Genomic DNA, 14,187 nt, shown 5'->3' on the forward strand with positions numbered 1-14,187 from the left:
TCATTCATCACATCAGCAATTGTAAAAGTTTTTGAGAAAAAGTTTGTATCTATAGCATTTTCCTTGAAAGAATGAAAATTATGGAATGATGTTAATTGAGGCTTATATATGGTATAAAAAAAAAAGTTAATTTTGAAGCGATTAAATGATAATTGGGCTGAAACTCTTCTCCAAGAAATAAGCTATTCTCACTATTTCAAGTATATCTCTTAGACCACTTTCAACTCTTGAGTTAGGCCAATTTTTCTGGAAACTAAACGTCCAGTGATTCAATTTGATCACAAAAATAGACCCATTTAGTTAAGAAAATGATGTCACAAAAGTCTGAAGAAAGCACACATGATGCTCTTTTGATGGAATAGAGACTAAATTGTTAGCTTTTGGTAGTAAACCTCGAATCCACGAGGGGTTTCCCTAAATCCACAAGGAGATAAAAATTGAAATCCACCAAAACAAAATTTGACAAAACATCTGTGTTTATTGATAATAGTTTGATTTGCCTCTGATGGCTACAAAACATATAAATACTGAGAAAAATGTCTAAAACCCTAATTCGCACTAATTACGCGATTAGGTGACAAAATACTGAAATTTACGAAAAATTGCAAAATTGAGTTAAATGCAGAATCGTAAACCATTGACCTTAAGGGTCGTCCCAAAATAAATGGGACCTTATTCTAACTTTTAAACTAAAAAGTTATTAAGGAAAAACAAATATTACTATAAATTGCAAAAACACTGTTCTCGGGGTCTTAACGAAGGAATTCGCCTAAATTTAGGCGACGTTCATGGTTATGATTCTAGATCAGAATGCCGTTTTCCTTCAACCTGTCAAATTTCATGCAATTCCAACACTGTTGCCCTGATGCTCTCTACTAGCACCCCTTTTTGATCTTGCATTGTGACTTTCGGTGCCCCTGTTGCTCTAGGAAGGCATGTGCTGCTTGTTCTACATCAGAAAAGAGTGAAATGTGATTTTTTGAAGTTTACCCTGCTATCTGTTATAGGAAGAACCTGACTTTCAACTCTTTTACTTGCTCTCCACTCCCTCCAAACTCTCAATTAATGCTCATAAGTCAAAATTTCACAATCCCACATTGAAATGCTCTCAATCTAAACCCCATGAAATCCTGTATAAATACCACCCTCTAACATCAATTCAACGCACTTCAAATTTTAGAGAAAAATATAAAATTTATTCACTTCTCTCTGTCTCTATTCTCTAGAGTTAGTAGTAGGAAGGTTCCTTTAGTGGTTTGGTCCTCTTGGGCTCAACTCACTAGAATGGGTAGCTTGGTTCTCTTGATCTTAAGCTATCAACTTCCTATTAATGAATCTCAATCCAAAGAAGCCTCTTTGTTAAAATATTTTAGGAGCACAAGTGAATGGAGGTATGCTTTCTAATCCTTCTCTTTCAAATATGTGTGTGTGTTTTTTTTTTTTTTTTTCATTTCAAGCTTGTTTTTGTTACTTTTTTTTTAATCTTAGCATGCTAGATCTAGGTTGTTCTTAACTTTTTCATATTCAATATGTTTCTAGGGTTTAAAAAAAAAAAAAATGAAAATCCCATATTCTAGATTAGAGTTTATCACCTAGCCCACACATATTCACTACATTATAATTTAATCTTTTCAACCCATGTATGCATGCCTAGATTAGGATTTTCACTTTTCACCATGTATATTAGTACTTGTCTTAATGTTTCAATCACATCTTATTGGATACTATAAACTATTATTGAATGATGTGATATGCAATTAGCCACCAAAGTCAACCTAGCCTCTAAACTTAGATCAAGGATTCTAGATCAATTCCTTCCCATGTATTTATTTTACTAGAATGTAACTAGGATTTAAAGCCATGTACTTTTGTCTTAGATTGTATTTAAAACCAAAGCATGTAATATTTAGTTACTTCACAAAGATGTACAATTTCAATTCATCAATAAAGATGCACATTTCAATTGTGGCTTTCTTGTTTTTCCAATACAGTAAGTGACGATTCCATTGTAAAACCCTAAATTTAGGAGGGTAGATAACATTAGCAGAACCTCCACTCTTGAGAGGCACCAACACGACTTCATCCATTCGCATTTGTTATACCAAACTGTTTAAAAGGTTGGGCTCGGGGTTTGGTCTCTCACAAATTCTACACTTGGTTTTAACAGAGGGAGAAGAAAAGATCTCTTCTTCTAAGGTTTCTAACAAGGAAGAGTGCTCACCCCCTAAAGATCTTTGTGGTCATTGAGGTGAAGATCAAAGTGTTCTCAAGATCAAGAATTTACTTAAATCTCTTTTGGTTTTGTAATTTTATGCATCAATGCATGCATTATACAAACTCTAATCTAAGATTAAAAGATTACATGTTCTCAAGCGTCATGGAAGTAGTTTTTTTTTTTCTTCTGTTGTATATGTTTTGTATAAGATCCAAATGTTTTCCCCACATTTTAAGTGTTTGCTAATTCCATGGCAAATTTCCATGTATTTTGAGTTTCATCTGTACTTTAATTTTAGGTAATGAAGACTACAATTTAAGCTAGGAAGAGTTTCTAATCAAGTAATTTCATTTGAACGAATTCAAAAAAACTCAATCGAATGAATTTTCTAGAGAAACTCGTGTTAAGACATTCGGTTAAATGAGATCCAATTATGGGAAAAAAAAAATTTCCTTCCAAAGTCAGTTTTGTGCCAAACTAGCTACAACCCAAATCCTAATTATATTTAAACCCCACCTTAACCATAATTTCCAAAGAAAGGAAGACAATCACGGGATTCCCAAGAAAAACCCTATTTGCTTTGTTTTTCTTCCAAACCTCTCCAAATTGACAAGTCCATTCGGAAAATATTCAAGCCACCAAAAACACAAAAGATCACCATTTTGAACGCACCATTTCGCGCCCTTGGACCAACCCCACCCAGGAATGGGAAGGTGTTAGGCACCCAACTCAAGGTAGTCAATATTGTACCGGTACCAGCCGTACCGGTCGGTATGTACCGTATCGGTATGTATATTGGTATCGAAACATCAATATTTCGTACCAGTTTAAATACCAGCCATATAGACCAATTTCGGGCAATACTGGCCGGTACCAAGCGAACTGGTCGGTACATAAATTATTTTAAAATTTTTTTTAAAGTTTTGTAATTTTTGAATTTTTGTTAGGGTAGAATGGTAACTTATTTGCATTAACTTATTAGTATTATTTGTTTTCTTAGTATGCAATGGTAACTTTTAAGCTTTCTATTTCTTTTTTCTTTTTTCTTTTAATTGATACTAAAGTCTAAAACCATAAATAATTAGTTTTGAATTGAGGAAATGTTTTATGGTAAACTTTTATATTTATTATAATACACACACACACACACACACACACACACATATATATATATATATTTTTTTTTTTTATAAATATAAAAAATAGTAGTAAACCCGAAACGGTACACCGATATCCGAAATATATCATACTGTTGGCCAAACTGGTACAGCCTCCGGTATGGTATTGACTCCCCTGACCCAACCCTACCCGGCCCTTGGACCAGCCTCCACTCATTGTGTTCCATAACCTAATTCTACTAATAGACTATCCTAAACACACACACACACACACACAAGTTTTAAACATCAAAACATATTATCCACATCTTACCATCACATATAACATACATACCATATCCATTCATTTAATTCATTCACATTGCATTCATCATGCTATCATCACATGTCATATCTCATATCATTGCATCATGTTATAGGCAGCAAGTATGGAACAAATTAACAAAGGCAACAAGCATCACATGCATCTCATTCATCACCTACATCCTATTTCAATTATAGCAATCATGTTCATCACTCTTTCAACAAGCAAATCATGCTAGTTATGTGTGTTCATTTCGTATACATGTACTCACATTATTGTAACACAACACCACATACTCAAAGGCATGGTCATGTTCATATGCATGTTCATCATCTTATTTAAACGCTATTTATTAGACTAAGGAAACAAAGAAACTAATTGCATTATAAACCAAATAAAAGGCCTAAGCACATGTTACTAAACACAAACAGAAACCTAAATTGCATCTAAACAATTAAAACAACATGAAAGCAAAGAACAAACAAATTTGGGTTCTTCTGGGTGAGCTTGCATACACATGAAAAAGCATGTGCATGCAAGTTGGTGGAGTTGCGTACTCAGAGATGAACATGCGTACTAAACTTGTCCCGGAACCAACATATATCGAACCAAAAAAAAAAAAAAAAAAAAAAAAAAACCAAACTACATTACTCTAACCTAGGCATGTTACTAACCTAAGAAAGCAATAAAACAAATAAGTAAACACAAAATTAAAACAAAAGGAAAAAGGGAAAAAGAAAAAGAATACCTCAAAGAAAGAAGCTCTAGACTTTAATTTTGACTTCTCCTCGTTATCAATCTATCAAAACTAAACCCACAAAATCTTAGTATGTTAATAAATATTTAATTAAAAGGCTTTGACCAAAGACTAGTCCCAACCAGGAAAACTTTGAAAGTAGAAGGTTTTTGGTGAAAAACTCTTAAGTCACTAATTTTCTAGTGTTTTTGGTTTGTCTTCAGTAGGGGTGTCCACGGCAACCCGGGAATTGACCCACTTGCCCAAACCGCCCAGGCCGACCCGAAAACCAGCTAACCCAATGCCGGTGACGGTTAGAGATGGGTCTTCGCCATCAAAAACCGACTTAGGTGAGTCAGATGGCGGGTTTTCTTCTTCAAAACCCGATATACCTGATCCAATCGAAGAAACCCATGAGAGAAGGCTGGAGTTCCTAGATCCATTCAAATTCATCAGTATTCCGGTGAAGGTTTGGTAGTTTTTGGTTAGATCCAGTGAAGATCTAGGTTTTCTTGCTTAGATCCGGCAGTGAGATGAAGATTTTGCTCGGATTTGCGCATGCTTTTGCTTTGATTTTTCTTAGATCTAGCAATGAGAAGAAATTTTCGCTCAAATCTAAACTTGATGTGGGGGGTTTTTGCTTCAATTTTTACTTAGATCTGATGATTTTCGCTCAAATCTGAGCTTGATGTTGTGGTTTTTCTTTGATTTTTGCTTAGATCCGGTGATTTTCGCTTAAATTTGGGCTTGATGTGGTGATTTTGAGCTTGATCTGGTGATTCAAACTCAGACTGAGGCCGATTGACCCGACCGTTGTCCACCGGAGACCAATCCGACTCGACCCGAGGTTGTCGACGGTCGGCGGCAGGTCGTTAAGCCGTTCACCCGATTCTGGCAGGTCGGTTTTGGGTTGGGCACAAACCCCATCCGGACCGACCCGTGGACAGCCCTAGTTTTGGGAAAGAGCCTAAAAGGCCTTTTATAGTGTCAAGAAGGGGGTGCACGGTCATTTTACCAAGCAATGAGGGATTATCTCTACACCAATTTCCATTAAAAAAAACTTTCCGCATAAAACTCTGCCAACTCAACTTGTGTACACATGCAGCTACGAGGTTACATACACAAGGCTAGGGTTCTTGTTGGGTTTTAAAGCATAAAATGATCATTCCACTTAAATTAGTTTTCTTGGTAAGGTCTTTCTCCAGTCATGGGCTCTTTAATAATATTTTCATTAGGGAACAGGGGCTTAAGTTGTATGGGATACAAAATGAGATGTTTATGACCATTCGTGTTATTAAAGTGAGATTTTGAAACCATAAAGATTACTACAATTCTTCTTGTGAACTTGAAGTAACTAAGAGATTGGATTAATGCTTAGTGTCTCGACTTGTAAAGAAAAATAATTGTGAAGACAAAGTTTGTAAAAGCAGTTGTAGTAGGAAGCTAGGCCTAGAAGTCTTATAAGTCTTGATTTTATTGCAACCAATTCATAATGGATTTGATGAGACTAGTCTAGGCCTAGAAGTGTTTTTCTTGCTGGGTTTTCACATGTGAACAATTTGTCATCCCTTGTGTGGTTTTTGTTGCGATTTATTTTACTATCTATTCATGTTATTGAATATGACTAACTAACTACTTGGAACTAACTTGCAAATTAGTAAAATTAGTAGGGATGGAAGGCTCATGTTTTACCGCTCTGGTCTGCTTGGGGCGTTGCTGTCCTCTAGCTTATCTTGGTCCCTTCGTTCGGCACTGGTACCTTCTTGGTTTTCCTCTTGAACGTTATGTCCTACGTCACTTTGGCGTAGCTGCTCCTCCAGATCATGGTTCTGTTTTTTGAGACGTTCTACTGCTACCATGAGAGTTTGGACCTGCCTCTCTAGTGCAGTAGGTCTTGGCGGCTCTTTTCCTTGAACACTGTTGGTGGTAGCCATCGAGCGAGTGAGTACCATGCAACTCTTATGTTTGGGAAGCGATAGTCTGGCTAGCTAAACTCGACCGTTTCCCATAAACGACGCCAACTGATGATGCCGTAAAATTACCAGTGAGCTACACGATCCTCGTACGCTTGAACTAGTAACCTGCAAGAAGAAAGAAGTGATCTAATAGAGGGTATTGGTGTGGTGCCGGCCAAGTACCATCCGAAGGTCAAGTTAGAACTATTCTCAACTTTAGAGTGTTAGAGAGGGGTAAATTATGCATACCTTGATTTGTGAGGGTATTGGGGCTTTTATAGTAGTAGAAGGTTGGCATTTCTTCCTTAATGTAGAAGTCTTTTCCTTATAGGAATTCACTTGAATAATCCCAAACGTGATGGACAAGACATTTCCTTGTAAAGAGGTTTTTTATTAATACGCGTATCTTCTGAAATTCTTCTTGTATTAGGATTCCTATTTCCTTTGGGATTCTACTAGAATTCAAGCGCGTATAACAAGTATTTTGGTTCAGGGTTCCTGCTATGCCCTGGGCTTATCCTTTGTCGGCCCATGGGCTAGGATCCGTCAGGCCCAACATAATGAAGGTCCGTCATACCAATTTTTACCCCTTCACCTACATTGCTACAGTGCACAATTATATTTGATTGTAAACTGCGGTGGAAAGCAAAAAAAAAAAAAAAAATTAAAAAAAATTATGTTTTTATCCTCCCTCCATTTAAAATATTATTTCTTTATTTTTTTTTTCTATGACTGTGCACGGAAGCGGAAAGCTAGAAAAAAATTTTAAAAAATTATGTTTTTATTCTCCCTCCGTTTAAAATATTATTTGTTTGTTCTTTTTTCTTCTATTTCTTTTATCCAAGCCTGTCTGTCTCAACTCTCTCAAACACTTCCCTCTCAACTCTCAAACTCTCATCTTTCAAACTCTCATTGGCTGGCCCGTTTTGTAATTTTATACTGTCATTGACCTTTTTAGGCATCCTCAAATAGCTACTGCCCAGTTGGGGTTTAATCCATAACCATAAGCGTGGTCTGATCTGAGAGTGCTGGGTTTTTTTTTTTTTTATTGGATTTGAGGGAGACTTCCTGTCAGGTAAGTCTTTTCTTTTTTGAGGGAGCCTTTATCTTTTCATTTTAGGTCTAAACTTTTTGTGCTGTGAATTTGAGATTGATGTTTGGCAAAGTTTTTTTTTTTGGTGGTTTAGAGAAAGTCAAATATTTTAGTCATATCTAAAAAAAACAAGCTTTCTTAAAATAGCATATGCTAGATATCTACCTAGGAAGATTTTTAATTTGTTGGATTGATGAACTTATAATAATTCAAAGTTCATTTTTTATTTTTTATTTAAATAGGGGAATATAAACTGGATCTTTGCCTGAAATCTTGAGTTGATAAGGTCACTAATTATTTGTATCTGTCACTGAGTCATTGTGGGCTAACATATATAAATCTGCTTTAGTAGCATGGTTATTTGCATCATCAAAAATTGGGAAGTTGTCACATATGTTAAATCTATGTTTCTGGAGAATAACCCATGTTGTGTTTTGATCCGAGTCCATGTTTAGTATCTGGATTCTATCAATTTGTTTCCTGAACAATTTGGCATCTTCACTTATTTAGGGTCTCAATTTGCAAAAATCCTTATAGCTCAAATCCCCCAATCATCGAACTATCAAAACTTATTTAGCTTCTCAATTTAATGACTTGTCGTTGAATCAAATGAAATGGCTGCAACATGGGTCAGATTTTTATTGTACTACCACATATAGAAGGATCTGAGGGTTTTGGCTTTACAAGTTGCAGAGTATGGAATCTTATTGAGTTGTAGAAACTGCTGGTTATGTACATTCACAGAGCTACACTTGTACAACATCACTTGGTTTGACTGGTAACTTTCACAAATTAGTGCTGAATGAACATGGTAGTTTTTACTTTTTAGAAAGTTTCGGGTTAGGTAGACGCAAAATAGAGTAGAAAGTTCCACATAATTATAATCCTTTTAAAACCCTCTATAATCAACAAATACCAAGCTATAAATGTCTTCTGATTTCATATGTAGACAATTAAACCAATGCAAAATTATATTTTATATTAATACCAGTTAAGATGTACAGGATGATCTTATGTAATATGCCTATAAACTTGCTCCCCATGTAATCAATATAATACTGCAGCTATTATAATTTGCTTGAGAACACCAATGGTGACATCTTAAAAACATAAATAAAATTTTGGCATTGCAGTCATTTTACCAAAAAGTGAACTTTCTCAAGCCATGAGAATGTAGTGGTTTTGTGGGAATTTAGACACTCATAAGCATTTGCCTAATGGAATGTTTATGAATCCTCATTTTGAAGGGTATCGTGAAGCAAATGTCACATTGGAAATGTATTTGCCAACTGAAACGCACCATTTGGCTCCCTTAAGCTCTATAAAGCCCTTGAAGTTTGAAATCCATCTTTGAAATGTTGGCTGTTATACAAAAGGGAAATCCTTTAGAATTGGAAAAATTTTACTTTCAGTCAAAGGAAATCCAAATTGCTGCATACCATCAATCAAAATGATGCTTAATTTTTATTGATGCCCGCATTTTTTATTATGGACTTCTAGCTTCCATGTTAGGTAAAATTGAAGCAAACACAATGCAGCAATTATTCATAGGACAATGCTATGCCCTTTTAATTAAGTTTCTATTATTAATGATATCAGCATCTGAAATTTTATGAAATACTTAGTGTCATATATGTTCTACTCTCCTTTTTCTCTAATTTTCTTCTTTTCTGCTTTCTCAAAATTTTCAGCTTAGGCAATTATAACTCTTCCAAATCTGCTTATTGAACCATTACAGACTGTATCAATCCATGTAATGAATATTAAGAAGCTATGCTTACTATTCTATTTCTAATGTTAAAAGAAAAATAGTCAATAAGACATCAAAACCAATCCTATCAGAAATTCTGCACCATGGAATATTTCTGAACATAAACTGACTCCATTTTCAAGAAATCTGTAATTAAATTGTGTTCCGTATTGACAGGTACTAAACAGTCATCTTTCTGTAACACCTCTGAAACACTAGAATCATTGGGAATGGATTCTGAGACAGTAGTGCATAATGGCGGGTGCCACTGCAGGAAAGTCAGATGGCGTGTCCAAGCTCCCACTAGCATTGTAGCTTGGGATTGCAACTGTTCTGACTGTTTCATGAGGGCTAACACCCACTTCATTGTCCCTGCTGAAAGGTTTGAGCTTCTGGGAGATTCCGAACAGTTCCTTACGACCTACACCTTTGGCACTCATACAGCAAAACACACATTTTGCAAAGTTTGTGGCATAACCTCATTTTATTTTCCACGTTCAAACCCAGATGGAGTTGCAATTACATTCAGGTGTGTTGATCCTGGAACACTAACCCATGTTGAGATTAAGAATTTTGATGGGAGAAATTGGGAAAGCTCGCATGCTAAGACTGGCATAGCTTCACTTTCAAAGGGGCAAAATTCTGCCAACTGAAGGGCCAAAATGTATTTAAGCCAGGTAAATTACAAACACAAGCTACCAATATCAACAATGAGAATAAATGGGAAGTTGATGACATTTGTTAGTTTCAGAACGCTTATGGAGATAATAATTGGGGATTTATGTTTTTGGACTCTTCATGGATTATACTGCACCTCTTATGCTAGGAGTGGTAGGGGTGCTATTTTGCAAATTTGTTTTATTTATGGTGTTGATAGCAGGTTTTCAATATTTCGGGTGCAAAGTACAAAATACGAATACCGCCATAGTTAAGGGTGGTTATCTACAATTAACTTGTAATAAGTTAGATATTGAGATTTGAGACTTTAAAAACCCTTTTGATGGTAACTCCTTGAATCTGTTCAGGGAGCTATATCACATACAATTCCTGCATTGTGGCTTAATTGGACCAACAAAATTCACCACATCAAACAAAAATCCAACTCAACTCCAAGTCAGCCGATTCATTGACAGAGCTTCTCACACCTCTTTCCAATGGTAACCTTCTCACTCCGATGACATCAACCACCCCATTTTCTCTGCCACCACCACCACCACTGTTGTTAACCATTTCTCGCGCCAATGACCCCATGATGAAGCTCACACCCACAGTATTGCCATCGCAGTTGCCACAGCCCCACACTACTCGGCCAAGACTAAACCCACAAAATTGCCACCATGGATAGCAGATTGTTTAATTATGAATTTTTAACGTGATTTAATTGTTACTAATTTGTAATTCGAATTTGGTCTTGTGTCGATTTAAAGCTTCTCATGTAAGCTTTCATATGACGCTGCCACAGGACTTTGACTACATTGTGAGTTGTCACTGTTTATATTTTTGTTAGTTAGGGCTTAGGACTGCTCTAAGGGGATTTGATATGTAGCTTAGTTTGATTTTCTACATCTTCTTTCTTTGACATTTTCGTTTTGCATTGTCGATGTTTGTATGGATTCACTTATGTTGGTCTCAAATGCCTTCATAATTTTTAAGATTCCCTTCTGTTTTAGTCTAGTCCTTCTCTTAAATCAATATAAATTGAAAATAACTTTATTCAATGAGGTGAACCCATTTAATTGTGATGAAAGGCCAGAGGGTTTATTTTTAATAAGTTGTTACTATGTATTTATCGTACAAATTAGGAAACGTATAGGGTTGGAGAAAACAAATGGCTAACAAACATATGAGATAACTTATGATGGTGACGATGGAGTTCATCATGTTTGAAGTGTGCGCTAATGATCTTATGCCCCCTTATCTCCATCCTTCTGCACTTCCCGTCGGCTTTCGTTATCCCTCTCACTTTTATAATCTTCATGGCCCGTTATACAATTGAGTTAGAAGTGAACTTTAAGGTTGTAAAGTGGAAAATGAGCTTGAAAGCACTGATTATAGGAAGTGTACTATTACGAATTTTGTCAAGAGAGTCTCTACAAACCGTGCTGATGGTTAAATTTATCACATTTCTATAGGTTGCCTAAAATCTTGCTTCAAAGAAGCTAGAGGTGTCATAACCACCATATGACAGCCTGCTTACTTGAATGTCATGTAGAAAGAATCAAGAACCTTTGAGGTGTCATCTATACGTGGATTTGATGAACTATCAGGTTTGGTAAGAGGTTCCTAACTGCTTATCTTTGTTTTCATGGACACGACTGCAGACACTTATGAGCAAAATATTGTTACGTGACTCATGCTTATAAATTCTTTAATATATACTAGCCTCTTAACACGCCCATAAGGATTCATTTAGAGCATTTATTATAATTTGGGATTACTACATTTTTGAATCACAAAAAAAAAATCTAAGGGTGTGATGAGTACACTGTGATGAGTACATGTGATACTTATCACACCCCTAGGTTTTTTTTTTTGTGATTGAAAAATGTAGTAATCCCAAATTATAATAAATGCTCTAAATTAACCCTTATCCAAAAACTAGAAGAGCATCTGAGCACGCACTCAGAGACTAGTAAAATTTAATAATTTGCATTCATTATAATTTGAGATCATTATATTTTCCAATCACAAAAAGATCTAGGACTGTGATGAAAAAATTATTTCATCCACAAATGCATAATACTCATCACACTCATAGGTTTTTTTTTTTTTTTTTTTTTTTTTTTTTTGGTGTGATTAGAAAATATAATAAGAAGGGAATAATATAAATTAAAAAATCAAGAATATAATGCAACATAAAAATGAAAAGAATTCTAAAAGGAAAGAAAGCAAATAATCAAACAAAACGGTATCTGCCATTCAGTTAATAAAATGTAATTTTTTTTTTTTTTTTTGGTGTGATTAGAAAATATAATAAAAAGGGAATAATATAAAAATTAAAAAATCAAGAATATAATGCAACATAAAAAATGAAAAGAATTCTAAAAGGAAAGAAAGCAAATAATCAAACAAAACGGTATCTGCCATTCAGTTAATAAAATGTAAACAAAATGATTTTGAAAATTTGTTTGCACCCTCTATCAAGTCCACAATCAAAAGGTAGTTTCTCAATAAGACAAATAAATGGTAAAACAAAAGTCAGCTACTTACAATACATAATATGGTAGGGGACAAGGGTATCAATGTCTTGCATTGCACCAATCAAAAAGGGTATTATTTCCCTCCCCGTACTCATTGTCTATGTAGATCGGCACTACTTCTCTCCATGCAAAGGCTTGAACAATTGCACTAATGGCTTTTACTTGAGATGATTCACTTTGAGCAATTCGAAAAAAGTAAGGTCTCCTAGAGGAAGTGAGAGAAGGGCTTGTAGCTGAGAATGAAATAATCGGTACTTGAGCTTTGGCTCCTAGATCAATCACGAAGGTTGCCTGCATTGAATTTTTTGGCCCTATAATGGCTTGTACTTGTACATTTTTTATTAGGTCTAGAGCTGCGTAAGGACAATGACAAAACTCAAAATGGTTAGGAGCTTAAATTTTGTAGAGTAATTATTACGTACTTTTATAATACAGTGACATAATGTTCTCTTCTCTTATATTTATGATGAACTCTACTAATTAAATTCATAATAAGCTTTACTAAGAATATGAGAAAAAAGAACACCACGTCATTATACTTCAGGAGTACCTAATAATTTAACAAATTTTCTAAACATTTAATCCACTTCATGCAAATTTTTCTATTGGGTTCTTAACAAGCAAACTAAAACTTAAGTCTTTGTGTGTGTGTGTGCAAAGGTTGAAATTTTATACATAAGAAAAACTCCTTGATACTCTGAACTTTGGGGTAATGGTCATTATATCATTCGAACTTTTACTTTAATCAATTTACTCCCTAAACTTCACACATATGCCAAATTGCATTATACATTTGCTTGTCTACCATTAAATTGACTAGCAACACTCATGTGACACATGTGGACACTTAAAAAACCATTTAGGTGGAGTTTGGATCCACGTTTGCGCGTTTTCTCCTTTTTTTTTTTTTTTTAAAAAAAAATCAGCGCTTGATGCACTGTTCATAGGACAAAAACAGTGCACCAAGGCATATGAACAGTAAAAAAAAGAGTGAATAGTAATTTTTCATACATTTAAAAATTATTTTACTATAGTGTTTTCAGTTTTCAATTTTTAGTTTTTAGCAAAATAAGTTGTATCTAAACGGACCCTTAGTCTAACGTTTTCAACTTTTTAACCAATTGAGAGGAGTGAGAGAGCAACTAGAGTTCAGTTGAGAGAGAGAGAGAGAGAGGATCTCTCAATCAAACTACCATTGATATCGCCGTTCGTGTACACGCTGTTGGACAACAAGTGCATCAATTTTACAATCTTATATTTCATATTCAAAAGCTTATTGGTTTTGGGTATGAGTTGTGTTAGGTTTTGAGTTACAATTTGAAAAGGAAAAAAAAAAGCAAAACATAGATCTGGGCTCAATAATACATATGGTTGACCTGCTCCTTGATTCTTCTTCTTATTTTCAAGATTCCATATATTAGGTTTACCTGGCCGTTACTTAGAGCATTCAAAACACTAAAAATCCTCATTACATCAAAAGTGCCAAAAGTTAAAATTTTTAATCTCTAGCTACAGGAAACTACCAAAACCTCATTACATCAAAAATGTCAAAAGTCAAAATTTTTAACGTCTAGCTACAGTAAAGTGCCATATTTGATTAATATACATATGTAATTAATTTCTATTTTGATAAGTTTGTACCATGCATGTGAATTCCTAGAAATGTTGAAAGAATTTTTAACATTTCATATTTGTTTATAAATCACACAAGGAAATTCAAACGCCTGTGGGAATCATTCCCACTCAATCTCATTTTTATAGGAATGTGAAGTCCCCTTAAGTGTGTATCTATGTTCCCATCCAAAAGGGGAAAAAA

The 14,187-nt window shown here is 34.9% G+C and overlaps 1 protein-coding gene across 2 annotated transcripts; it reads left to right on the top strand.

Moving 5' to 3' along the window:
• Positions 1–7,174: 7,174 nt before the first annotated feature.
• LOC115975988 (centromere protein V-like) lies at positions 7,175–10,825 on the top strand. Of its 2 annotated transcripts, XM_031097048.1 has the most exons (3): positions 7,175–7,403; positions 8,115–8,199; positions 9,349–10,825. In XM_031097048.1, the coding sequence occupies exon 3, from the start codon at positions 9,402–9,404 to the stop codon at positions 9,822–9,824; it is 423 nt and encodes a 140-aa protein (XP_030952908.1). In that variant the 5' UTR covers positions 7,175–7,403; positions 8,115–8,199; positions 9,349–9,401; the 3' UTR covers positions 9,825–10,825. The 2 variants fall into 2 exon arrangements, with proteins under 2 accessions (XP_030952908.1, XP_030952909.1); XM_031097049.1 differs by lacking the exon at positions 8,115–8,199.
• Positions 10,826–14,187: the final 3,362 nt, after the last annotated feature.

The sequence above is a fragment of the Quercus lobata genome, chromosome 2 (genome assembly GCF_001633185.2).
Source record: "Quercus lobata isolate SW786 chromosome 2, ValleyOak3.0 Primary Assembly, whole genome shotgun sequence".
NCBI lineage: Eukaryota > Viridiplantae > Streptophyta > Magnoliopsida > Fagales > Fagaceae > Quercus > Quercus lobata.

Bases quoted from the DNA above. Each gene is read 5' to 3' on its own strand.
- LOC115975988 (XM_031097048.1), top strand. From the start codon at position 9,402: ATGGATTCTGAGACAGTAGTGCATAATGGCGGGTGCCACTGCAGGAAA.